The sequence below is a fragment of the Lepidochelys kempii genome, chromosome 1, assembly GCF_965140285.1.
Source record: "Lepidochelys kempii isolate rLepKem1 chromosome 1, rLepKem1.hap1, whole genome shotgun sequence".
In the NCBI taxonomy this organism is placed as follows: Eukaryota; Metazoa; Chordata; order Testudines; family Cheloniidae; genus Lepidochelys; species Lepidochelys kempii.
In genome coordinates, this window is record NC_136380.1 from 324074998 (window position 1) to 324102760 (window position 27763).

Genomic DNA, 27763 nt, shown 5'->3' on the forward strand with positions numbered 1-27763 from the left:
AAGAACAAAGGTGGTATAGAAAATATCAAACCTCTATGTCCAAATTCAACTCTGATATAAGACAACACATTTGCCATTAAAAGTTGGGTTCAACCAGGGGCAACGTGGAGAAGCCTTTGGGGACCAGGGACAGCCTGTGTGGAAGGGAAGCTGGTAGCTTGTTGGCAGGGAAACGAACAGGACCCTGGAGCCGACCCCCACCCCCGCTCATTCTCCTGTCTCAGGGTCTATGAGAAGGGGCCTCCTTCATCCTCCGTCCCCTAAGCCTGTCACATTGCTTCCCTGCTGGTGCCCCTGGCAACTACCACTTCTTTCTTCTGCTCCTCTCTGAGCAGTCCAAGCTGGCTGGCTGCCACTCTGCCAGCAAGGAGAGCACAGGGTGAGGAAGAGGAGGGACAGGCTCCCTGCTCTCAGTGTCAGCAGTCCCGCTGGTTGCGAGCCATCGCTACAGAAGAACCTCTGCTCAGCCCCAGCTGCAGCCGGCCTGCAGGCAGGCTGCCTTGACGTGGGTGGTCATTTGCGAGACCCTCACCATCAGCAGACCTCCAAGCCCCCTGCACTCATTCTCTCAGACAATGAACTGGGTTGGTGGCTCCCGGTGAGTGAAGCTCATCCAGGGCCTCACTGTTAAGGCACAACCAGGCCCCGAGCCAGTGTGAGGCTTCAACCCCCACCCCAGAGCGCACAGCCTGGAGCTGTGCGCAATGCGGCCTACACGCTTCCCCCACTCCCAGACTGGGCAGCCTAGAGCTGTGCACAGTGGGGCCTACACACTCTCTCTCTCTCTCTCTCTCACACACACACACACAGGGCAGCGTGGGGCTGTGTGCAATGGGGCCTACAAACTTCCCCAGCCCAGACCGGCAGCATGGGATTGTGCACAAAGGGGCCTACATGCTTCTCACACAGACACATACATGGCAGCAGGGGGCTGTATACGCTAGGGCCTACACGCTTCCCCAGCCCAGACTGACAGCAGAGGGCTGTGTACAATGGGGCCTACACACTTCACTCACTCACACACACACACATGACAGTGTGGGGCTGTGCACAAATGGGGCCTATGCACTCTTCCCCCACCCCCATCCAGATTGGGTAGCATGGGGCTGTGTACTATGGTCCTCCCCACTTTGGAGCTGACACAGTCAGACTGTTTGAAAGGGCCTCCCTTCCTCGGCCTCCCTCACAGACCCCCCTTATTTGTGCAGTGCACAGGAGTCTCTTCCCAGGACTGGGTAAGGTGGGACATTCAGAAAGGGCTTCTCTGCACATACTTCCATCCCTACTTTTTGTTTGGGCAGTGCAAAGCTATATGTGACGTGACCTTCTCCCACTCCTCCAGGACTGAACAGAATGGGGCTAGGTGAAGGGGCCGTAACAGAAAGTGTTACTGCAGTGTCATCTGACCTGCATTTACTACAGCTGTATGAATGAAATGTGTATCTTGTTAACTGGAACGGGTATTTTTTTTTACATTTTGTTCAACAGCATCATGATACTATCAGTACATGGGGCTTCTATACAAAATTTTAAGTTAGTTTCAGTCTATTATTACTTGTCTAAAGTTTTTAGTAGTATGGCACGTTTAACATTTGTACAGCAAAGATGCATGCATTACTAATTCACAGAAAATAATTGATTTTTTTAGAAAAGGAATTAGGGGTGAAAAATATTTATTAGGTCTTCTAGTCCTTTCTTCCACTTGTGCAGGATTAATCTCTTCAGTGTAATTTGTCAAGCTATCTTCAGTTCTGATAGGAATTTAGCATTATTGTGCTTTCTCTGAACACTGATCTACTAATTCAGACTGCTACAAAGCAGAATCTCTAAATCTCAAATCAATAATTAGTAAATTATTCTTTTCTCTCTTTTAGCTTAGGTCCTCCTCAGAAAGAAGATAAAGGTAAAGCAAATTTGTTAGTCTCTAAGGTGCCACTAGTACTCCTCGTTCTTTTTGCTGATATAGACTAACACAGCTACCACTCTGAAACCTATCTTTGAATGGGCTTCCTTTCCTTCAAATTCCGATTATGCTTTAGAAAATTATCTACCACACCATTGTAGCTTTAGGGTAGAATTTTCAAGAAAGCCTAAACCCCCTTAAAAAGAAAAGGAGTACTTGTGGCACCTTAGAGACTAACAAACCCCCTTAGGCACTTTTAAAAACCCTAGACTTATTACTCTCAGTTTCCTTATCAGAAGGAGACAACGTTTTCTCACTTCAGAAGATTTTTTTTATCCAAAAAGAAAACAGTTGAAGAAATTTTTTTTCTGAACCTGGCAATTTAGCCAATTTTTAAAAAACATTTAGGTCTGAACCTGGATTCTGTGCACAGGGACAGGCTCTGCCCACATCAAGCCCCATTGCAGGATAGGGACATTGGTCACTAGAATAGGTTTAGTTTAATTATAGACAACTGATTCTTTTACCCCTAATTATGCCATAAATTTTAAGTCATATACAGTTTTGACTGGACCTTCTTTGCTTAGTGTTCATTGGCTGTTTGCCCTCAACCCTCCCTCTCACTCTTCACTTGAGCTTCACTGCACACTTGACCATCTTCACCCCTGCCCTTCCTATTTGGCTTATCCCCTCTTATTATTAATTAGTATTATCATAGCACTTAAGTACCCCCTCCCCCCACACACAGAAAAAATGGAACATGACATTTGCTGCCATCACATTGTTCACTGTTTGTGTGTTCTACCCCATGTCTGTCTTGTATATTTAAATTATAGCCTCTTTGGGGCAAAGAGTCTTGTACTCTATTTGTACAGTGCCTAGCACATGGGGACCCCATTCTCTAGGAACTACTATAATAAACATGATTAATCATACGATATTTTGGAAGGATGAAGAGTAAAAACTGAGTGAGAGAAATTTCCCCACCATTGTTTTAGCAAATATGAAAGACATGATGCTGGCAGCCACTCTACACTAGAGCTCCTTTCATTGGGAGCGCTGGTGAAGCTGCAGTGGTACTAGAGCAATGGTATGCAGTATCCCTAAAATGGTCAGTGTGGGCAAGGCCTAATTGTCTCACTCAGAGATTTGATGGTCTAAGACATGTTGTAAACCTTCAGACTTCTTTTAAATTTAAATGAAATTTAGAGAGCTTTTGTAACTTTACATTTCTGATTTTAGTTTCCGGGTCATTTTAACTTTGATGTTTTATATTTTTAAAATCCTAGCTGTAATAGAATCATGTTAATCAATTATCAACACATTTTGTTGTTCTCATTTTCTTGCAATTTGGAAACAGTTTCAAACTTTGTATTCTGCAACCTTCGTAGTCTGAATTGACTATAACCTTTTATTCATAACTGCTACATTTCTAATCAAATTCAAGATCTTCCCCATCATATAAGCCAAATGTACATGTCTCAATTATGAGAAATTAAAAGGAGACAAGCTCATCTTCTGAACATTAGAGAACTTTGAAAATAAAATGCCTACAATCAGTAGACCAAAGTTTAATTAGTGAGGAAACCTTCAGTGCCTTTTGCTCCCAGTAATGGTTTTAGTGACAAGATTGTTCATTCTCTTTCAACAGAAAAATTTGAAAGTTGGCAGTGTGTATTTTCTATTATCCTATCTATTTTTATATCAAGTTCTGGGGAGGCAGATGTGAAACTACTGAGCTGTACAGAAAACAGTAAAGTCACCACCAGCAGGTTTACTAAGCTTTTTATAACAAATGTTTTTGAAATTTTTTTTTTTTAAGTATAAAAAGCACTCCACCATCAATTCAAAAATTTAAAATTCAAAGGATTTCACCAGGCTTTTGAGGTTAGTTTTGCTAAACAATTTTGTAATCATCCTAACCATATATGGAGAATCAAACTAAAATAATTCCAGATGCATAAGGAAGCCTTTTTGTAAGATTCAAGTTGTTCAGCACTAAGTATGTGGGGGAAATTTCAGCTTGACATAAACATTGACCTAAATGCTTGGGAGCACTATCCTGTACATATCACAAAATATCTAGGAGGATAACATTCATTTTGCAAAATGTGTATCCCTTGTGTATTATTATGGTACCCACTATTGCTATTAATTGCATGTCAGGATTCCAGTGGTATCCTTAGGCAGCAGAAAAATTGCCTTTGACTAGGGCCCCCCCTACTGCAACTACATACAATATATATTTATAAAGTGCTTATCCAACATTAAAATGTACAGTTCCATGGAGACATCCCATCCCCACCTGGTACTTGCAAAGGAGAGACCTCCATACTTCACCTTCCTATTCCCATAAACATTTCCTACTTGAGCATACTGAGGCCCCTCAATCATCAGCTGGTCATCCTGAGATCATCCCTCACCTAGATTCCTGTCCCATAATTACCACTTAGCCCTCCAGACAAAATATCAATTTTCCTCACAGCAATGTTGAGAAAATTGGTTGGTTTTGTATTGTGTCCTGAAATTAAGACTATGGGGAACCAGAGAGGGAAATCATCTCCTCACCAAGATGCTCTTCTAACAGCACCTGCCTCCATTTATATCAGGAAGGGATTGGTTGCTCAAGTATCTCAGGTGGTGTCAGCTACCATGTTAAAACAAGAAACAGAAGGCCCCTGTCACAGGTCCACTCACCGCTAGGGCAGCATCTCCTCCTGACTACTCCAGTGATTAACTTGATTCTGGACTGACACCCCTTTCTGTCTTCTCATTCTCACTAGGCCCCCACTCAGTCTTTGGAACTCTACATATTGTGACTTTGCCTTCCAGACAGGAAACTGTACAGCCCTTCCAGGTTATCAAAGTGCCACTGGATCAGCTGTCTTCATCCACACCCCACCCAAGGCCAGGTCTTGTACCCCTTTCCCAGCAGCTGATAGGTAAGCCCAGGTTCCCCTACTTCTCTGGGTTCCCAATCAGAGACCCTATGTACAACCATAATCTGCTTGCTCCGAGACCCTGTTGTTATTTCCCTGGACTCTTTTCTAATTCTCTGCCCTCCCATCCTCTTTGGGTTGATTAACCCAAATTCCCTCCTTCAAGGGAGTGACTACTTAATTCTGCCATCATCATTGTTCCCCCTCCCTCCCAGGAAATGACTACAGGCTACTTCTTCTACAGCAATCTTCTGACTGCAGCTTGCTGGCTTTATACAAACTTTCTACCGTTGCCCAGCTGCCTCAATCATCAATCAGCCCTGGCTCTCCCTCAGGGGCAGCCTATCAGGGCAATTGACCTGATTTAACCTGCTCACCTTGTGTGAGGGTGGACACTGTATTACAGTATCACAAGTGGATGGAGCCAAACCATTAGAGGACTTTAAAAGTCAAAAAAACCCAGCACTTTTAAAACTTCCAAGTAAATAAATGTATATGCTCTGCATAAGGCTAACCTTGAAATTCACCTAGAAGCTCCAGATAGCACTGAATGTAATCACCTGCCATCTGAGTGATGCAGGATGCTATGATCCCATAAAATCTGTAATGGCTTCCACCTTTACTTTTGGTTTCAATTCAAAATGTGGGTTATAATCTTGGAAGCCTAGAATGATGGGGAACTTGAGCTATACACATTAGCTTTTGTTTTTCCTTGCTCTTATAGCATCTGTACTACTGTTGAGCCATGGCATAAAAAGCAGAAAAAAGGCTGTTGAAAAACTGAAGGAATAAATATATTGTCAAAAATTTCTTGTATTATTCTAAGGATTTAAAAATAGATAATTACATAGCTCATTAGTCACTTAAAAGTTTGGACTTTTAGGCACACAGTGTGTTTAGTAGCCCTGATTTAGAGACAATGGGCCAGATCCTGAGACAGATCCCCAGACAGAGCTCAAATTGACTAGAGCTATGTTGTCTCACACCAGCTGAGGACTGGCCCACTGTCTCATCCTCAGAGACGAGGGTTTATGCATTTATCTCCCAGTAGTGTTACTAAGTATTGCAGTCCAGCCTCCTCATGTCTCAACTTTAAATTACACTCTGCAAATAAATAATAATCCCTTTTTGAAGAACTAATTAGCTATTTGCCACCTTTCAGGAGCAGAATCATACTTAAACAGGAAAGGAGAAAGCAAAAGGTAAATTGTTATAGCTATTTATAATTATTTTACACAACTAAAAAAGGTTTAACATGAATTTCACATGCAGATAATTTTTCAAAGCAGTTGAAGGGAGGTACAGTGCTATGAGATTAGACTAGTGTGCATACCTTCAGAGTAATTTTTCAGGGCAAAAATATTTTGTCTAGGAGAGCTTCAAGCTGAATTCTTGATTTTTAATTATTATTTGTGTATGTATTTCTATGCATAAAAGTCCTGTAAAGTTTAGTAATTTCTTACCCATTACAAACACATGCCCGTTATACACATATGACTGCAGGAATGGCTTGCAGATTCACAATCCTTAAATACTTGGTCATTTCAACTAATAGCTAATTACAGATAGATGGCATTCTTTCTGGGGTTAAACGTAAGAATGTTTAAGTACTTTTTTCTGGCTTCCAAAGTGCACTGAGTGGATCAAATTCTGTCCTGATTTTAGCAGAGGAAATGTCACACAATAGGCAAGAAATCAGTGAGGGAGGGTGCGTGTAACTATAATAAGAACAGACTTTCTTCCTTCTTGGTAGGAGTTAGGAGCAGTGAGGCAAGGTTAGGAAGCCCAGGTAAGGGGCCTGCACCCACTCTGGGCACAGAATAGATCATGGAGACTAGACTCCAAGTGGCACCTCTCACCAAGCCATAAAGGAGAAGGAAAAGCAGGCTTGTGGGATGTAGCCAGTCCCAGAAGCAGACTCCCACCAGTGGGATGACCCTCTGGGGTCCCCTTGTCCCTCCCCAAACACTCTCCTAATCCCTTGGATACACAAGTGATATGGGGCAGATCATTAAGGACTAACTGGGCTAATCAATAACATTACAAGTATGTAATGTGCTCCAGCATGGTAGAGATGGTAAAAGCTGGCTGGAGGGGGTCCAGGAGCTGATGGAGAGGAATGTGACACAATAACTGTAAACAGTGCATTTAATAAGTGTGAAGGTAATGGGAAGAAGGTATATGGGACCATATCTGGATATATGCTGATAAGGGACAAGTGTGGGATTTTGAGGGTAGAGGCATTCAGAAAATTCTTGTATGGTGAGAGGGAAAGAGATAAAGATTATGAAGCAGCATTAAGAATGCTGAGGGAAATGAAAGGATTAAAAGAGGTGGACAGTAAGAATTGTGTTCACTTATGCCAGGGTTGAATTTGGCCCCTTGTCTTCCTAATCGGAAATAGCTTTATCTGAAGTATATATATGTTTTGCAAAGACCAATATCATAATAACTTGAAAGATTATTATACAATTGCTTATCCTGGAAAATATTTACCAAAAAGTCATATCTGAAATCTGTCAAATATCACATGGGGGTGGTTACTAGTCTCGTCCAAAATTATATTCCCATGAAAAGCATTGCAGCATTTTGTAACTTGGCACATCCTGGAGTCTTTGATGTCCTTGTGGTGGCTAAAACGAACAAGTTACCATTGTTCTTATTTACTCATTCAGTATTATTTGCTGCATTTGATACTGATGATCTCAGGATGATTATTAATAATCTGTTCTCCTGCACAAAGCTTGTTCCCTGCATTGCTATGAACAGAATTCAAGGGTTAAACTGAATTGTTTACATACTCCATAGATTTTGGAAGTGTTAACCAGATCTGCTTTAGACTCTTGCCACATGAGGGCAGCCATGGGAGTTTTTTTTCTTTTTTTCATAGGACTGTATATTCTGTGCCAAGGAAGGCTATCTAAGAGAATGATAAACTCTTTGCATCTTTGTGGATGGCCTTGTGTATATAATCCTTGTTGATTTTCTTGCTAGTTTATAATGTGCATACAAAGTCTCAGCTCTTCAAATTATTGAAAAATAGAAGTTGTTTTTCTTCCAGGGAGTCTGACACTTAAAAAAAATGTTGTACAAAGTTTTAAATTGTTAATAGGTAGGTGAAGGTGGAAACAGTGAAATTTCAGAGACTGAATTTTCCCATCAGAAGCACCATCATTCATTTGGTTTTCAAAAAGCAATTCAGATAATATTTGTACAAGAAATCTTTCTTTAAAGAGATGAAAGTGAATTTAAATGCTAGATTTGTGTGTATAGCTATTCAGCCATGTGATTTTATTGATATTAAAGGCAATTGTGCAGGTAAATCATGAATATGTACCACATATACTTCTGCGTTGCTCTGTAGTATCTATCAAGTGGTTTATTGTTCTGTCTTTTGAAAATTATAGGAATTCTTTGAAAAGAAAAAGCTTAGATCAAAGATGAAGCTGCTAGGAGTATCATCACCCCCTAAAAGTTCAACAGTCAGTTTAGATCTCCTCAACCTGTATGTTGTTAACCAGATATCCACCAAGAAAGACACTGCTGGTGAGTATAATATAGTAATAGACTTTACAATTGGAAGACCCATTTACTGTAACCTATAACTGCTATTGCCTCAACTCTTCTGTACTCCCTTGTAAGATTATAGCTTGTAGTGTCAACAATTCAATTTATCTTTAATCAAAATCTAACTGAAAGTGAAACAGCAACCACACAAAAAAGTCAGAGGACAAAAGAGGAACCTAATAATCTTGGCTAGCAGCATAATTTCACCTTCAAGGCTGTGCTCAGCTCTGCACCTGGCTAAGTAGCATCATACATCCCTTTTTTTTGTTCCTTGTGACCTTCTTTTCTTAAACACTCCATTCATATACTACTTCCACTTTCATGACTTCTTTCATGGAACATACTATCACTCTGGAATAGCCTATCACCACCTCTACATCAAGTACTTCCTTCAGATCCCTCCTCAAAATCCACTTCTTTCACACTCTTCCTACACTGATCTCCTCAATAACGTCTCCATCTACCTTATGAACCTTAACTGTTGTACTGTATTGCATTTTTGTATGAATAAAACTGTAGAGGCCTTGCGTTTCAAGTTTTTTCATGGGCTGTGGGAACACCTTAGCCCTCAGGAACTAAATGAGAAGTGTAATAGAGCCTTGCAGTGCCCAAAATCTGGTGGATAAAAGAAGTGTATACTCTAATAGACTGTAAAATAGAGTTAATAATAAGCAGTTCAGATAGCGGTAATGGCAAATAAAGCAAAACGTATGTATTTTATATTGATTATGTAGAGTGAAGGGTGGGTTCTGCGTTCTTATTAAAATTCAGATATCTCAAATCTCTCTGTGACATAGGTACTAACACTCTGAACACTTTCATTACAGACAGAATGAGAAAACCAGTCCATGTGGATCTGAACAGGGGCTTAAAAACACCTACAAGGAGACGGAATATAGAATTTCCCATGTCACCACAATGCACGTCATCTAAAATAGCCCTAGATGACATCCAGTACAGGTACTTGAATAATTATGGACACTGGTCAAACATTAATGAAGTTCAGCAAAGATAAGAGCTCCATGATGCCATTTCTTCCTTTTGATTTATAAAATATATATTCTAAAAGTGCCAATCCAGGCACCATCACAAAATTGAAAAATACAATCAGAACAAGAGTAAAACCAGCAACTTCCACAACACCCCCCTCCCCAAAGCCAGCCCTATAGATGCTCAATCCACACTAACAGCCCTTATTATGCTCCTCCCTCCCCCAAAGCCTGGCTAAATGGCTAGAGCATGCTGCACGGTCCCCTGGTCAAAGAAGTTGTGCTATTTCAGACCAAAGGGAAGGGACCGGGTCCCACGGCTGAGGACCCCTCACACAGAACACACTGCCAACAGACCCCTCTCTCTTTTTTTTTTTTTTTTTATTAAACTGAGATCAAACACTTCTGCTGATTGGTTGTGTGGCACTATAACTCTGGGAGAGAAGCAGTTTCTCGAGTAGGTAGTAGGTGCTAAGCCATTTCAGTCAAAACAAACACCTGAAATTCTACCTGCAATCTACAGACACCTTTGCAGATCCTAGGGCACTTGTGTCATGTGTTCTCAGCAAGATACACTCAAAAAGTGGATTCTGCAGCAGCTTCTGGTTTCACTTAAGATATGGCCCGATATGGAACACACTGCATAGTCTAATGTTGAGCTAACAAAGACAGGGACCACAGTAGCAAGGTGTGCATCCAGAAGAAATTATTGCAATCTCTTAGCTGGAGCAAGACGGAAAACACTGTTGCTATGTGATTAACAGCAGCTGGAAATCCAGCAACACCTCAAATAAATATAGGCCATACTTACATAATAGGGGACTGTATCCTGGAAACAGTGACTCTGAAAAGGATGTAGACGTCATAGACACAAACAGCTGAACATAAGCTCCCAGTGTGATGCTGGGGCAAAAAGCACTAATGCAATCCTTGGATGTATAAACAGGAGAGTAGTAAATAGGAGTAGGGAGGTGAGACTGATACTGGAATACAACATCCAGTTCCGGTGTCCACATTTTAAAGGGGATTTTGAAAAATTGGAGAGGGTGCAGAGAAGTGTTATACAGGATGTCAGACTAGATGATCTAATGGTCCCTCTGGCTTTAAAATCTCAGAATCTATGAACTGGCAGATATGCACCCTCCACAAAGGGACAGATACAGTTCTCACTATATGTTCTTGTTGCTTTCCCCAGCCTTCCACCATCATCTCAGCCTTATCCAGATTAAGTTCTAGCCAGCTAGATCGCTTCCATGCCTCAGTCTCTTCCAGACATTGGGCCAGGTGCTCACCAGCACTGGTTACACTGGATAAGATAGAAATTTAGAGATAAGGATGTCCTCTCCCCACCGCTCATGACTGATCTCATGGGGAAAAGGCAGTTGGAGGACTAGTGGGTGATTGGGAGCCTAGGACTGTTCTGGACTGAAGCGGGGGATCTGCTTTCGTGAGGAGGTATCTGTGTTGCCTGCGCTTGTAGCGGTCTTGTTACCCAGATAGTCCTGTCTTGAAAAGATCTTCTGAGGAAACGTCAATTATGAGTAGGAAAATAAATACAATATTCTAAGGTTGAAATAGTTTCATAGCAGTGCTTTAAGTTCCAATTAGATGGGTCATAAACATCTTCACCAATATAAAGGAGTTCGGAAATGTATTTTGAACAAACAAAAAGTTGTAGGTGAGGCTCTAGATTTTCAAAAGTGACTAAGGACTATTTCTTTACTCATGTAAGATCCTGCATGCAGTAGCTATATCTAAGGAGCAGGCCACTGTATTCAAACATTATTTTGAATCTTCAATCTTTCGGTGCCCAACTTGAGACATCTTAAAGGAGCCAGATTTTCAGATGGACCATGGTGGTTGCTCAGGACTCTTTGAAAATCAAGCCCTTTTAAGATCTTTCAAGTTAGGTACCCAAAATCATGAGTCTCTTTTGAAAATGTTGGCCAAGAACTCCAAATATCATAGGTTTTTCTTATACTTTGTTACAAGGATACAACAACAAGTATTAGAGAACAGAAGAAAGCATCTCTCAGACAAGATGAAATACCAACCTCAGGTAAGCTAAATATACATTTATAACTTGACATCAGTTTTGTAAACAAATGACCCTTAAATTGTTTTTTAAAACAATGCCTAATCTCACAGATTTTTGGTGTGAAGTAGAGCTTTCCTCTTTAAGCCTATGCTGCATCATTACAATTATCTTCCAAATTATTCTAGGTGGTTTCAAAACACTCAAGAACAGTCTCTGCTCTAAAGAGTTTACAGTAAGGACAAACAAGTACACAGAGGTTAGGGGAAAGGGAATGGGAACAACAAAAGGCAAACTATATGTAAAATGTACATAAAGTCAGTTTGATTCACTGTGAGCAACATGGCAGAAATGAATCTTTAAATGTGGACAGGATATGGGCTGTGAGGATGAATTCAGAGGAGTGTACCACACACAGCAGGTCACGTGGAAGAAGACACAGAGGTCATTGTAAGAAGTTGAGAAATTGGCAGACAAAGCTGGGAGCACTGGCAGAGCCCAGGGGATGGGAGGCAACTTGACAATAGAAGATAAATAGGGAAAGGGCAGGGTTATACAAATCAAATCTGGTCCTCAGCTCTTTCTCCTAAAACACGTTGAAACAAATTCTGCTTCCACTACACCTGTTCAACTTGATGGTGTTGTAGGGGTATAACTGAGAAGAGAATTTGTCCCTGGAAAAATCCATTACAAGCATTTCCAAAAGTATATTGAATTTAGGGTAGATGTCAGTAAGCTATCATAAACAAATCTGTACAGTCTTTAAATGCATTTGCCAAAAAGATGTGGGACCACGGGGAAGCTATTATCTCACACATAGTTAAAGCATGGTTTGTTTGCATTCTTTTAGATGGACTGAAGGATGGTTTAGATGATTTATCAACTTGCAACCCCCTGTACTGGTGGGTGCAGATGAGTAGGAGGTGGAAGGATAGCTTTATTATCCACCTGGGCCTCCACAGGAGGCTCCCTGCTAGAAGATGCCCATGAAAGAAGCTGAATCAGCACTTCTCCAGAAGGCCTAGCCTGACCTCACCCCACTTTTGCAGCTCTGCTGGCCCACTCCCAGGCTCCTTGGTGTAACAGGGATTGCTGGCAATTCATGACACTGCACTCCTCAGACTGTCAACAGCTGAGAGCCTGGGTTGTGTCATCTTGCACCAACAGAATTCATTAAGTGAATCGGGCCTATAGGTGAGACCATACGGACTTGTGCTCCACACAATTAGGCCCTTTGTTTCTGTCTAGGCTAACTGAACCATGTTGTCCCCAGTGTGTCACAACAAAGCTCCATCATCATTTTTGCTTTGGTAGTGTGAGTGTAAGGCCTTAGAATGCAAATATTGAAGTATTAGATCTGTGTAAATGTTACACTTCTAATAGCTTTTATGAAAGGCATCCTTTGAATAAAGTTATCAGCTGCTCAGATGCAGCTACTAAACACCAATTCTTCTATGAATAAAGAGATAAAATCTCTCTAGACCTAGCAATTAAGCAAAGTTCTCTACTGGCATAATCCATTGATTCCACTGCAGTTATGCTGGTGGAGAATTTGATCCATTGTTCCTAAAGTCATGCAATTGGGCCAAGATTTTTAGACAAAGTAAGAAAGATAAACCTATTTGTAGGATTAAATTCTTTGTCTGAGCAAAGGAGAATTACTTAGTCTAGGTTAGGTGTTTGGCTATGAAAATATATTTTACAAAGATCACAGCTTGCAATAAATTAATTTCCTAGATATTACTTTAGTAAAAGTCTTCCACTACAGTTTTATCCCTCATACTGGTTGGAGAGAAAGAGGCCATTATTTTAGGTTGGTATAGAATGCCCAGAACTCATTGGGGGCAAATTGTCATCTGGGCCTGTGCCTGCTCTTTATATATGCAAAGACTTGCTAACACTGTGCACATACAAGTGTCAGGCTGGTTTGAAAAGTGTGCACCAGCATTTGCACCTGCATGCTTGTTTGCATCCAAAAATGGAGGCACTGGGCTAAAAAAATATTAAAAATAAATAATTGCATTGAGTGAAATTTTTCCATCCCCCACAAAACCTGAAAGTGGGATTTGTACAAAGTACTAAGCAGAGAGGGTGGGTCTGAAGATTCATATTCTCCAGCCTATTGGCAAGCCATAGGATTGCAATGCAAAGGCATTGTCCATTCGTTTGAACAGAAGACCTTGCCACTATGTGCTCCTTATGCTGAGTGTAAGGGCAACCAGGATCTGTGTAGTTGCAGATCCCATAGCACTTCACCCAGTCTGCCTCCAAATCTCCTTTATATACTGACTGGCTTGAGCCAACATAGCACCCTCCCTCCCACAGAACAGCTCTCCAGCCTACAGTAAAATAGAATATATTTTGTTAATTTAAGCCTCAACTCAGCAAAGCACTTTAGTACATGTTTAAAGTTAAATACATGTTTAAGTCCATCTCCATTCATCATAGCACTTAAGCACACGCCTAACTTTACGCATGTGCCTAAGTGCACTGCTGAAATGGCATTGGCAGAATTTTTTTTTTCTTCGTGAAAAGGTTTATATCTGGATAGGTCAAATAGGTTTACGTTTTTCTTGTAGTAGGTACATGTGTAATGTATTCTGTAAAATAAAGAATTTTACTGAAAGTGTAGCGTTAAACCAAAATATTTTTAGATAAATAAAATGTCTGTTGTGCTTTACTTAAGTTATCACAAGTTATGGAATCAACTTGCACAGACTCTAGTCTTGAACATCTGCACAATCTAGCAGCAGACTGTAATTCCTATCCAGCATCCTCTTCAGTTTCCTGGTCTTCTAATTACAAACAATCTACAGAACAAGATTTCAGAACGAACCTAGCATGCAGCCCTTGGGAAGTGGCCTACAAAGAGGAGAAGCAGATCAAACAGGTTTGATATGTTGTCACTTCAGAGGAATTGTATTCAATGAAATTTTTTCTTTTGGGATAGGTCTAGCGCACTGTTTCCCAAACTTGGGACACCACTTGTTCAGGGAAAGCCCCTGGCGGGCCGGGCCAGTTTGTTTACCTGCCGCATCCGCAGTTTCAGCCAATCGCGGCTCCCACTGGCCGCGGTTCGCCATTGCAGGCCAATGGGGGCTGCGGGAAGTGGCACGGCGAACCGCGGCCAGTGGGAGCCACGATCGGCCAAACCTGTGGACGTGGCAGGTAAACAAACCGGCCCAGCCTTCCAGGGGCTTTCCCTGAACAAGCAGCATCCCAAGTTTGGGAAACACTAGTGAAATGGCAGAAGGTTTCTTGCCGATTGATGCAAACTACATTTAGAGTGACTTAAAAAAAAAATTGGTTGGTTTGAAAATAAGCCCAGGTTGATCTTATGAACATGCAGAACTTTCTCTGAGTTCTTACTCATGAATACATAACAATAGTGTAAAGGCTAAGCAAGCTCTATGGACTACACACAGATGCCGGCAAGTGCTCTGTGGAGAGCTGGCTGGTAATATGGTGCTGACTCTCCTCTTTTCCACTCCTGCATTGAAGTAAAGATAGCTAAAATGTATGAATATTTTCCTAATATTACTCTGTACTTGCTTATGTGGGAATCTAATTTGTGATCACACAACATCCTCTTACACAATCTCTCTATTAAGATGTTGTCAATGCTCTGAAATAGTTTGAGAACGCCTGCTCCAGAGGATACCTTTTAACTGAAATCAGTATTTTGATATACCATTTTAAGGCAATTAATGACAGTTGTTTATTCTATTTTGAAGTTTTATTTTGTTTTAAATATGAAAAATCATGTGAAAAAAAATACAATAGCAATTATGAGGGTTTTTTCCTGCTAAAATATTTTTATTTTTTAGAAAATAATTTTGTCACACATATGTAAACCCTTTAAATTCTATTAGTGATGGTATCTTAATGCAAGTTCAGGAAGTCAGAACTTTGTAGTTCTGATGGCATTGGATGCTAGATGGACATTTGAAGGCCTTCTGTTTGCAAGCTGGCTGACAGCCAGCATTTAAAATACGACCTGCACTGAAGTCAGTTGAGACACTTATGTGAATAAGGTAAGCAGGATTTGGCCTGTTACATAGAGCAGTACTATGAATGTTTTCCTCCATAATGAATTTATGGAAATAAATAGCATTATTCCATTTTTTTCAATTGTATTAGAATAAAATCTTGTTTTTCCTCACAGAGATCGAAAGGACATTGTCTTGTTGAATTTTATTGTACAAAATTCAAAAGAATCACAATAGTTAATATAGTATATATAATGTGAAATGTCATTTTAAATATTAAAATTTAACTATTCTCTATATTTAATATTTTGGCAGTTTCTACCATTTTCTCAGTCGGGAAATATTCTCTCTCAAGACCCTGGGGTTTCAAAATCCCAAAACAGGCAATGCATTTTCAGCAAGTCCAATACAGCAGGGCCATTGGGAACATTGTTTAAGAAATTGAATAGGTAGGCAGAGATTTTGTTTGTTTGTTTGTTTTAAAAAAAGAGTCACATTTAAAAAATAAGAAAGGACTTTCAAGACTCATCTGATTATTATTTTTTATTGTACTTCAATGCCCTTTGAAAATTAAGTTGGAATGAAAAGTAAATGACAAAAGTACCAGGTTACTTACAAATTGCTGAAATACATCAAAATGTTATTTTAGTTCAATATCCTAGATTCAATTGTTCATTTTCTCACTACATTATTCAGTAGTGTCACTGAATTCCTCCATTACACATGTAATTTGCAGAACAAACAAAAGCATGCACTTTCCTCCTGTTGGTTAAATAATTCTTCTGGTTTCTTTTTTAATTAAGAATTTAATTTTTTTTCATTAAATCATTCCCTTTTCACAAAGGAGAAATAGAAACATGAAATATAGCGAGCAGATCGAGGGACGTGATCGTCCCCCTCTATTCAACATTGGTGAGGCCTCATCTGGAGTACTGTGTCCAGTTTTGGGCCCCACACTACAAGAAGGATGTGGATAAATTGGAGAGAGTCCAGCAAAGGGCAACAAAAATGATTAGGGGTCTGAAACACATGACTTATGAGGAGAGGCTGAGGGAACTGGGATTGTTTAGTCTGCAGAAGAGAAGAATGAGGGGGGATTTGATAGCTGCTTTCAACTACCTGAGAGGTGGTTCCAGAGAGGATGGTTCTAGACTATCCTCAGTGGTAGAAGAGGACAGGACAAGGAGTAATGGTTTCAAGTTGCAGTGGGGGAGGTTTAGGTTGGATATTAGGAAAAACTTTTTCACTAGGAGGGTGGTGAAACACTGGAATGCATTACCTAAGGAGGTGGTAGAATCTCCTTCCTTAGAAGTTTTTAAGGTCAGGTTTGACAAAGCCCTGGCTGGGATGATTTAATTGGGGATTGGTCCTGCTTTGAGCAGGGGGTTGGACTAGATGACCTCCTGAGGTCCCTTCCAACCCTGATATTCTATGATTCTATGATAAATATATTTTGAACAATGTGCCGATAAGAGAAAAACTTTACCTATTGACTGACTGCTTAGGGCCATATGCAGTTTATAATAAATATCTTATTTCAAGTTTGTTCCAGGGGTTCTCTGCATGTCTCTTGGGTTCCTAAGGAGTCTACTTTTTCTGCCCAGTTTATTGCATCACTTGCTCTCAAGTCCCTGGTCCACCACCTGACTGAGGAGGGCAAGACAGAATGCCTTTTGGAATCCATCCTCATGTTCCAACACTGACTAGAGTGATCGGGGAAGCACAGTAATGGGAGCTCTTCTCAAGTACACCCAGTCTATTTGCTTGCCTCTACAAGAAAGGGACTGTAGATTTCTCACTTCGTGGCAGGCAGCACTAGCTACAGGAACACTGGACTGACCAATAACTTGATCACCATAAATTTAACTTATCTTTGTTTCTCACCTCTCCCACCTTTTCCCCAGCTATCTAAAATGCAGATGATTGAAGTCCTCTTCCTGTTCTCTCACTCGGACCACATCATGCCCATCCTTGAATCCCTTCATTTACTTCCTGGCCCTCATTGCATCACATTGAAAGCCCTACATAATCTTGCCTCGCCTACATTTCCACTTTCATTTCCTCATGCCCCTTCACTTGTGCACTCTTTTCAATCCTCTCTTCTTACTGTTCCCCAGTTGTCTCCTTCTCCCACTCAAGGATTGTGCTTTAAGCTTGGAACACTTTCCTCCTCTTTGCTGAAGAAATGCTTCTCTCACTCCTTCATATCTTCCCTCCTCCATACTGGATTCTCTTCATCTATAATCCCTACAACCTCTTATCTGAACTGTTGTCCCACATCTTATCTTGCCTTTGACTGCCAGCTGTTCAAGGTAGGGAATGTGTTTTTCATGGTTTGTAAGGTACAGTGAAAACTGTGCATTATCGGAGTTTTATTTAAAATAACTATTTAGAGTATTTGCATTTATTTATTAAGCAGTAACCAAAAACTTGGATGTAATGTACAAATGCCAGATGGCTATGACTCTAAATAGTAGTAGACTGGGTCATAGATGAGCATTTACTTTTACTTAGCATTAAATAGTGTCACTTGGCGGTGTTATAATGCTCACAGGTTAGCTTTGGTCAACACTACTGAAAGTCATTTCAGAAACAGCATGGTTTTACTGATACCACTTGAAGAAAAGAGAGACCAGGACAAAAGTTGTGGGAAAATGAAGTGAGAGGAGATTAATTAGGAGCTTCAGGGACGGTAAATCAGCTGAATAGGAGGTAGTTAAAAGAAGCTGAGGATAGCAAACAGTAGCTGGGAGGAGGGCAGACGCATTAAGAGCAGAGCCCCTGCATTCTTTGTTGCTTCAGTTCTGTTATGTTCTTACAGAGCTGTGTCCGTAGGTTTCTGCAGATAACGTTTTCCCTCCTCATGTATTTAGTCTCTTAAAACTTAAATGTTTGCCAGTTTTTACATAAGCAAAGGACACTGCTTTCACCTTAGGATCATTTTGGGTCTTTGTTCAATTTCTAGTATTTCCTAACAGACACTCCAAAACTTTTATCATGGTATGCAACACTGTGGCATTTCTCTTTCTCCGATGGTCATGCAGTTGTGCCCTGCTTGGTGACCGGACTCAAGGATGAAATATCAGCCATTAATTTACAGTCCCTTGCTTTTGTCAGTTCTCAGAGCCTTAATGTGGGTTTGTACTAAGATACCTCTGTATTTCTGTTCAAAAACTATGCTGCACATGATGCATCCTTCCTTACTGTGCACGAACATGTGCTATGTGCATGATTTTTTCCCAAAGGCTCTTCACTTGGTCAAAATCAAAAACACTTTTCACCAGAACACACCAACGCACGTCTCTCCAGTGAGGAATTTTTCCAGACATTTAAGTTGTGTGGTGTTCAGGAAAAAAGACTTATGCACTTAAACAGTTAAACTTATTTACTTAGACTCCCTGAAATATTATCCTGCAGGCAGGATGCGAAGCTGGAAAGTTTTAGTTTGAAAGGTGAAAATTTCATTAAGGCTCAAGTGAGCTTAGAATGGAAATATTTATGCAGCCTTAATTATAGTGGTCATTAATGTCACCCCTACTGTATGCTGAGGCTGTACTATGGGCAAAAGAAAATGTATGTTTGGTCCCATTACTACTTTATTAAAAAATTCTGTGCCAAATGTAAATCACTGCCACTAGATACAAATGGAATCCCCCTCTGTCCAGAGAGCTTGCACAAGGCCTATTGACCACTTAAGAACAGTGACTTAAGTGGTACAGAGACTTTGTATGGGCCTTCTGTATAGAGGGGAATTGTACCCTAAAGAACAAACCACCTTCTAAAAACCCTAAAGAAGATTGTCTTGCATTTGGATGTTGTGCACAGTCCAGTGTCTAATTCAGCAGTGAGTGGAGCAGCAGTGACATACAGTGGGTGATTTGGTTATTCACAGCTCTTTGTGCAAGAGGATACATCTCAGGTCTGCAGTTATGTTCAGAGGTGGCGTGAAACCGAATTCTAATTCTCTTTAAAGCTGCAGGTCTAGGTTATAAGTTTTTTGCCTTACTATAAAACCACATCTATAATACAGGAGGATTTATCCATTAAAAGAACATGCGTTTTTGATAGAAGTATGGAGAGCATAAAGAGTAAAGTTTTTTGAGATTCTTAACTTAAAATTGGTAATTTAATGTTTAAGCATTTAGTGTTTTGCTTACTTTTGTACTGAGCAGGCTTTTTCTCTTTTATTTTTTTTCCCCCTCAAAGTCCAGAATATATAAATTCTGTTGGTAATACTCCAGCTTTAATTACTGGTAAAGATTCTGGAAGCAACAACAGAATAAAAGAGCCATTATTTGGTATTGTGAAAGAAACAGCAGCAAACGACACTCACGGTGAAAATGGTCTAGCACTGTCTGAAGATGAGAGACCGCTGTTTCATGATATTCCTTCCATGGAATATTGTGGTCCTTTTGTTAACCAAGGTAGTATCCGCCAGTTATTTACAGATCCAGATGATATGAATGAAATATCCTACAGATGTAGCCCTTATAATAGAGAAATTTATAACATGACTGAATGTACTGAAAGGTATACTGTAGACAGATGCCTTAAAGGGATTTTCACTGTTCCAGAGCAGACTTTCTTTAAAAGTAAGAATATTTCAAGTGCAAGCCATAAAGAAAATAAACAGCCTAATAAAAGCCACTTGAAAGAATATCCTGATGGACATGATTACATTATATCTTCTGAAAACCAAGAAAATCCTTCAAAATCTGAAAGAACAGGTAAGTATCAGTGATGCAAGGAAGTAACATACTATGCTTCCATCTTTTTGGCATTGTTTTAGTGAGCCACGGGATTTGTATGTCATAGTGAGAAAGATGTTATGAAACTAGGCACTGTAGTATTTTTGTTTCAGGTAGAATTATATAATGGTAATCATCTTATGAGCTAATATGTCACTTAATAGTAATTTCTGATCAAAACTGTGATGGAATCATTTGTTTTAATTCAAAATTGTATTTTAAATTCAAGGTTTAATTTTTGTTTTTAAGGAGCATTTACAAATCACCACAATCACAAGATTAGCTTAGAGGAAAAAATGTGGAATTATTCAACAATTAATAAGTAAGTTTCATAAGCAATTGTTAAATTAAAATGTGATATCTGTATATGATAGACTTGATGGGCGAAATCCTAGCTCTACAGCAGTCAATGGCAAAACTCCAATTGACTTCAGTGGGTCCACAGTTTCACCCACTGAGTATAAGAACATGAAAATTTCTAAGATTATTAGCTTTGCAGCTCATAAGTCTGCAAATATTTAATATACAAGATATTTCTGAACATGCACCATCCTCTTCTATACAAAATGAGTATTTAGATTGTGCCTTTCATACTCAAACTCATGCAAAGTGCTTTAAAAATAATAAGTTAAATAGACAGTGTGACAATATTTTTAAATAAAACAAACAGCCATTATTGGCATTATTGAGCAGACCCATCAGTTACCTCAAGCTTGCTCAAGTACCCAATGTTACAGTCTTTCCTCTGGAGCTGTCTTTTTTTCATTTTACAAAGTGGCATTGTCTTCAGTAATCTTTAACAGCATACTGTTCCACAAAAATGATGTTTATAAAATCAAGTTCTTTGTATTATATCTTTAACAAATTGTAATAGCTGGATGCATTTTGTAATTAGAGAGCAGTGACAATGAGCTTACAAATAGCAGTATTGCTATGTTTTATGAAAATAATCAAAGTGGACTATAAGTTTATTAGTAATATTTTTCATTTGAGGTGTAAATAGATGCTGAAAACCATAGCATGAATCTCTTGCCTTAGGACCTTATTTTGGTTTTATTCCTTAGTGACAATGCTCCTCTTGAACAATTCACTTGTGAGTGCTCACAAGTCTTTGGATTTGAAGAGGTAAAACAGTTTTACTTAGCTTTTGCTTAAGGAGACAAATGTACTTTTGTGCTATGTACTACAAGATGTTGGTGCCAGGCACTTTGGATCAGATTCTTTGCTGCAGCTCCAGAAAGCAGCAGGCAGCTACTGTTTGGGGTGGGTACTGTGAGAGAGGTTGCCACATACCATTTCCTGATATGAGAGTGCTCTATAGCTGTGCATATGTAAATAGCTATATAGATAAGGGGCCAGTAGATGGCATTCAAAAATACATAGAATTGTTCATCGGTTTTGTAGGCCCAATAGTACGTGTGCACTTCAGTGGCTTCCTCTGTGTTCTTTACATGGAGCTCTTAACATTCACCACTTGATCCAAAATATGATGCAAGGATACAGCAACTCTATGGGAAAGGGGTTCCTGGCCCCTGATACCTCTCAGCACCAGAACCAGGGCAGCCAGGGGGCCATGGCTCCCCACTTTTTAACAAAAATAAGCACAAAATTCATGTCTCCTTCAGATTTCTCCCCCAGCAAAATAACAGATTCTGCTGGGGAGGTGCTGCAATTACATAGAATCATAGAATATCAGAGTTGGAAGGGACCTCAGGAGGTCATCTAGTCCAACCCCCTGCTCAAAGCAGGACCAATCCCCAATTAAATCATCCCAGCCAGGGCTTTGTAAAGCCTGACCTTAAAAACTTCTAAGGAAGGAGATTCTACCACCTCCTTAGGTAACGCATTCCAGTGTTTCACCACCCTCCTAGTGAAAAAGTTTTTCCTAATATCCAACCTAAACCTCCCCCACTGCAACTTGAAACCATTACTCCTTGTCCTGTCCTCTTCTACCACTGAGAATAGTCTAGAACCATCCTCTCTGGAACCACCTCTCAGGTAGTTGAAAGCAGCTATCAAATCCCCCCTCATTCTTCTCTTCTGCAGACTAAACAATCCCAGTTCCCTCAGCCTCTCCTCATAAGTCATGTGTTTCAGACCCCTAATCATTTTTGTTGCCCTTTGCTGGACTCTCTCCAATTTATCCACATCCTTCTTGTAGTGTGGGGCCCAAAACTGGACACAGTACTCCAGATGAGGCCTCACCAATGTCGAATAGAGGGGGACGATCACGTCCCTCGATCTGCTCGCTATGCCTCTACTTATACATCCCAAAATGCCATTGGCCTTCTTGGCAACAAGGGCACACTGCTGACTCATATCCAGCTTCTCGTCCACTGTCACCCCTAGGTCCTTTTCTGCAGAACTGCTGCCTAGCCATTCGGTCCCTAGTCTGTAGCTGTGCATTGGGTTCTTCCGTCCTAAGTGCAGGACCCTGCACTTATCCTTATTGAACCTCATCAGATTTCTTTTGGCCCAATCCTCCAATTTGTCTAGGTCCTCTGTATCCTATCCCTGCCCTCCAGCGTATCTACCACTCCTCCCAGTTTAGTATCATCCACAAATTTGCTGAGAGTGCAATCCACACCATCCTCCAGATCATTTATGAAGATATTGAACAAAACCGGCCCCAGGACCGACCCCTGGGGCACTCCACTTGACACCGGCTGCCAACTAGACATGGAGCCATTGATCACTACCCGTTGAGCCTGACAATCTAGCCAACTTTCTACCCACCTTATAGTGCATTCATCCAGCCCATACTTCTTTAATTTGCTGACAAGAATACTGTGGAAGACCGTGTCAAAAGCTTTGCTAAAGTCAAGAAACGATACATCCACTGCTTTCCCTTCATCCACAGAACCATTTTTTTGCCCACCAGGAGCCGCTGTAGTGTCAGAAGATAGGGGAGCTGGCTCACCATGGGAGTAGCTTGAGCCCCAGAGCTTGAGCCCCAGTGCCCCCTGCGGGGCTGAAACCCCGATCCCTGGCACCCTCCATGGGGCTGAAGCTGAGAGCCATGGGGCTGAAGCCCCGGGGGTAAAGGGGTTGGGGCTGAAGCCCCAATCCCTGGTATCCCTCCTCCCCTCGCTGAAGCCGGGAGCTGCGGGCGCTGAATGCCTGAGCCCTGGCAGCCACCGCGGGGCTAAAGGCAGGAGCCGCGGGGCTGAATCCCGGATTCCTGATGCTCCCTGTGGGGCAGAAGCTCCTGAGCCCATGGGCAGAGTTGGGGGGCATCGGGAATGTTGCCCCTCCCAAACTGCTGTGCAAGTGCAGGGCAGTCCAGGGGGAAGCTTTACACCCCCCACAGCTCCTGCCTTCAGCCCCGTGGGGGTCGCCAGGGCTCAGACATTCAGCAACCACAGCTCCCGGCTTCAACAGGGGGAGGACGGGTGCCAGGGATTGGGGCTTCAGCCCCAGGGGAGGGCTGGGGGGGAAATCAGGGTTTCAGCCCCGCAGGGGGAACTGGAGCTCAAGCTCTGGGTTTCAGCATTGGCGCCCAGTGACCCCCCTGAAAGGGCTTGCGGCCCCTCCCCTTGAGAACTCCTGCTTTAGATTTCACATGGAGAGGGGTCACACACACCCCTACCCCATCCTCCCTCCCCCAGGTCTGCCTCTCCTCCTACCTGATGTTGCCTCTCCACCCAGCCTGAGGCCACCACCTGCCCTCACTGACCGGCCACCATCTGCCCACACTCACCCACCTGCTGCAAACAAGAGGCAGCTGGGGCTGTGCTGACTGACCAGCAGGGGAGCAGAAAATACCAGACAACTTACCTGTTTTTGTTTGTTTGTTTGTTTTGTTTTTAAAGGTGGGACACCTGCAAGAGGGCTTAAATACAGGACTGACCTGTTAAAAACGGGATGGATGGTCACCCTATTTTTAATGGCGCGCCTCCTTCTCTCCCTGCCCCCTGGCCAGTTCGAGGCAAGGAGCCGCACAGAGTGGAGCTGGTGCCATGGAGTAGGCAGCCGTGGTGTTCCCTCCTCTTCTGCTGGTGCAGGGGGTAGAAGCTACTCCTTAACTCCCAGCCCCCTTTTTTTCATGCAGCTGGTAAGAGCTGCAGGGGTGGGGGACCTGGCGCCATGGCCGGCAGAGCCCTCAGAGAACAGGGACCATAGGGGAGCCCTCCTGCCACACGGCCTCTAGCCACCCCTTCCCTGTGCTAGCCCCCTGCCCGCACACAGTCCCTACTTACCCCTTCCCTTCACCCTGAGCTACCCCCTGCTGCACCCTGAGCTGTTTTCAAACTTTTTGAGCTGAACTCCCCACCTTTTGGGTTATAATTTTGGGTTGCGCCTTTCCCCCCCTGCCACAAACAAGACAGGCTGGGTGGGCTGCTGAGGTGAATCAGAGGGTAGAGGTGGCACTCCCTCCCTGGACCCACCATATGGAGCTGGCTTGAGCCCCACTGGCCCCTGCCCCCAAAATAGAAGTCGTACTATGCCTATGCCCGAGGCGCCACGCCAGCCCAGCCCCCAAAGCCCCCCCTTCCCCTACTGGGCCCTGGAGTTTTTATAGCATGTTTGTTTTTGAGAGGGGGTACTGCAGAGTTCTCATTGATTGATTGCCATTGAACTCACTTGAATTTGAACAATTTTACCAGGTGTCCTATATTCAGCATAGGGAAATATGGTCACCCTACTTTAAAAGCTGGCCATGCAGACTCCTCTAATATTACAGCCATGTGACTAGGTGAGGCCCACCATCAGTTAATAGGGATAAAGTGGACCCCATGACATGGAAGGCAGTGTCCTTTCCTCAGATATCCTCGCCAAAAAGAAAAAGGCAAGAAACATGCCAAATGTCCCTGCTCCAAAGCATAGACACAAGAGCTTCTCAATTAAATGGATGTAAGCCTATTTTTTAACATGGGCAAACCATGTTTGTTTGTTTTTCTCTCATCTTGGCAATAGCCAAAACACTTTAGCTTACATTTTCCAGAAAAATTCAGCCTGAGGCTGGAAGTTTTCAGCCCAAAAGGCTGAAGTGTGGCCAAGTTATAATCAACTGAAAATCGAGGTTTCCAATAGAAAGTGTCAGGAAGCCTTAACTAGTAGCAGCACTACTTGTGCTGACTAGAATAAATGGTCTGGCAACTAATTGATATTTCTTAGTCCAGTGAATGAAGTGTTAAGTTATAAAGTGGAGGAATATTAACCCCAAGAGAACTAGATAATTGCCATGTGGCTGCTATTATGCTCTTATGAGGGAAGGCTGGGACACATTGCTAGGTCAGGCTAGATGCATGGCAGAACCATCGTGGAGATTTCTAGTATCCTCAGCCAATGGGATACAGGAAAAAGAGATTCTATAGAAAGGAATACAAGGAAGAAAAGTATGACTGTTGGACTGAAAAATGTGTTAACTTCACTTTTTTAAAAAAGGTTCTGACAGCAAAGGAGGAACAGTGTGATTTTGAAGTCTGTTCAAAGCTTGGAAAGATGGAAAAGGGTCAGTATACATAGTTCTAAAGTAGATTTTCTCCACGTAAAACTGATACAGCAGCATCTAAAGTCAAGTAAAAGTGACTGCATCCTGTTTTGTGAGCTACGAATATGCCTGATTCACCCAACAGTGAATGAAGAAATTGGAACATTAGTGCATAACTGAAATACTTTTAATTGCTTTTATCTAAAAAGATTAAAGTTAGCATCTCCTTAGTGATTAATCCTCTGTTATTTTTTCATTGTCTCATTTCTGCTACTATTGGCATATCCAAAAACATAAAAAGCCAATTTTGCGAAGAGTGGTAATTGTAAAAAAACATAGACAGTTTAGCAATGCTGCTAAGAACACAACAGCATAAGCCTATGAATAAGCCCATAGTATAAGGTGATCGTTCCAGATATAGTTTTTTCATTTGCTTCCTTTCTCATTCCTTTGGACCATGATTAGCTTGAAAATATTTTGTAAAATATTTTGACATGAATTAGTCCCTGCCCTGGAAGTTCAACCGTAGTCTCTTACTAGACTCTTTACCCTCTTAGTGCCAGACTGTCCTGCAACTCCACAGGGACATTGTAGTGATAGGAGTCTGCACCCCCACCTGTCCCTCTGTAGCAGCAGGGCACAGATTAAGTCTCTGTGGTTTCCAGAAACATCCCCACCTCCTGGGGCACAAGATACCAATGAGGTAAAGCAGCTGCCACACTTCCTATGGAGCTTGCCTCTGACAGTACAGCGCCACACTGTGCCCATCACAGGGCTGCATTTTAATAGCACAATTTAGGCCTTTGAGCATGAATATAATTCCCGTGGGTTCTACCAGGAGACAGCACCTATTCTGAGAGGAGAATAGGCACTTTATAATGTACTGCACAATGACCTAGCTAACCTTTACTACTATAAATAGTGTCTTAAAATTATTTATAAATTGGGTCAGTGTTATTTTAAGGTGGTGTGCATGCAGTATATGAGAGGTTGGTTGGTTGGTTGGTTGGTTTGTACCTAATTTTTCTCAGTCTAACCTCATTTTGTAGACATTGAATCATCACTGAGCAGTCAGTCCCCCGGTTACTCTCCAAAGCAAACAGACAGTTGTTTCTGTACTAGTTCCGAGATGGTAAGCAATACAATTTTATCTTTCTTATATTTTTATTATGCTTTTTATTTGTACGAGCTCATCACCATGCTATCTCATGCCAAAGCACATGCAGATGAACTTGCTGTATTACCGTAGTTATTAGCTTTTTTTTTATACAAGCAAAAATCACTTGTGAGAAATATAAAAAAGAATCCACTTTAAGCTTTAAAATAGCATAGGCAAGCAGTCATTTACATTATCTGTAAGTGATATTGGACCATAGGGAATTTTGATAATATCTAATGAAATACAGTTCCACTCAGTTCCTTATATTGCATAACTGTTCGTGAACAAGAAGATCATAGGTCTGGCCTTGTCACTTTACTTACTGTAGTTGTGGTAGCAACTTATTGGATTTATGTACAACTGCATTCATACAAATCTATTTGTGCAGTCTGAAGAGGACTACCTAGCTGAAAAGTGTCTTTCTGACAGCTCCTTTCAAGTAAACAGTGCCAATCCAATTGCAGCTTCAACAAGCAAAGGACCACAACATAGCTTTGGCACAGAGAGTTTGTTTTTCCCTCCCTGCACTGGTGTTGCTATGAAAGAAGCCAACACTCCTAAACAGAAAGAGCCCAGTTTACAAGCAACAGAGGAGGAAAATAAAGACCAGCCTCAGCACAACTCACCACACATATCATTTAAAAGGAAGAATATTAATCTGAGAGAAAGATGTGATGCTTGGTCACAAACTGAGAGCCCCCCTGTAAGGGTAGAAAAATTAAATGCTGCCATACAGTGTGATATAATACAAGCATGTTGCTGTAGAAATCATCTTTCCTCTGTCCACAGTGCTGAACTACTAACTAATGTTAGTAAAGCAGATACCACTGGAGGGCAGGAAATTACAGCCGATGAGGCATTTCAGTCTTCAGGAACAGACAGTGCAACAATTATTGCAGAATTTCCTCCTGAAACTGGGTATCTGACTTTGCCTGACAAGATGACTGTAGATGTACTGAACTACATTAACATAATGAAAAAGAGAGAAGAGAACAACTGA

At 41.5% G+C, this 27763-nt stretch overlaps 1 protein-coding gene across 1 annotated transcript; it reads left to right on the forward strand.

Annotated features, from left to right (window-relative positions):
- The first annotated feature begins 575 nt into the window (after nt 1–575).
- On the forward strand, nt 576–27763 carry REDIC1 (regulator of DNA class I crossover intermediates 1). Its single transcript, XM_073331808.1, has 13 exons — nt 576–598; nt 6005–6044; nt 8250–8388; nt 9237–9369; nt 11391–11457; nt 14120–14323; nt 15738–15871; nt 19629–20149; nt 20420–20492; nt 21235–21295; nt 25559–25625; nt 26654–26736; nt 27152–27763. The coding sequence occupies exons 1-13, from the start codon at nt 576–578 to the stop codon at nt 27761–27763; spliced, it is 2157 nt and encodes a 718-aa protein (XP_073187909.1).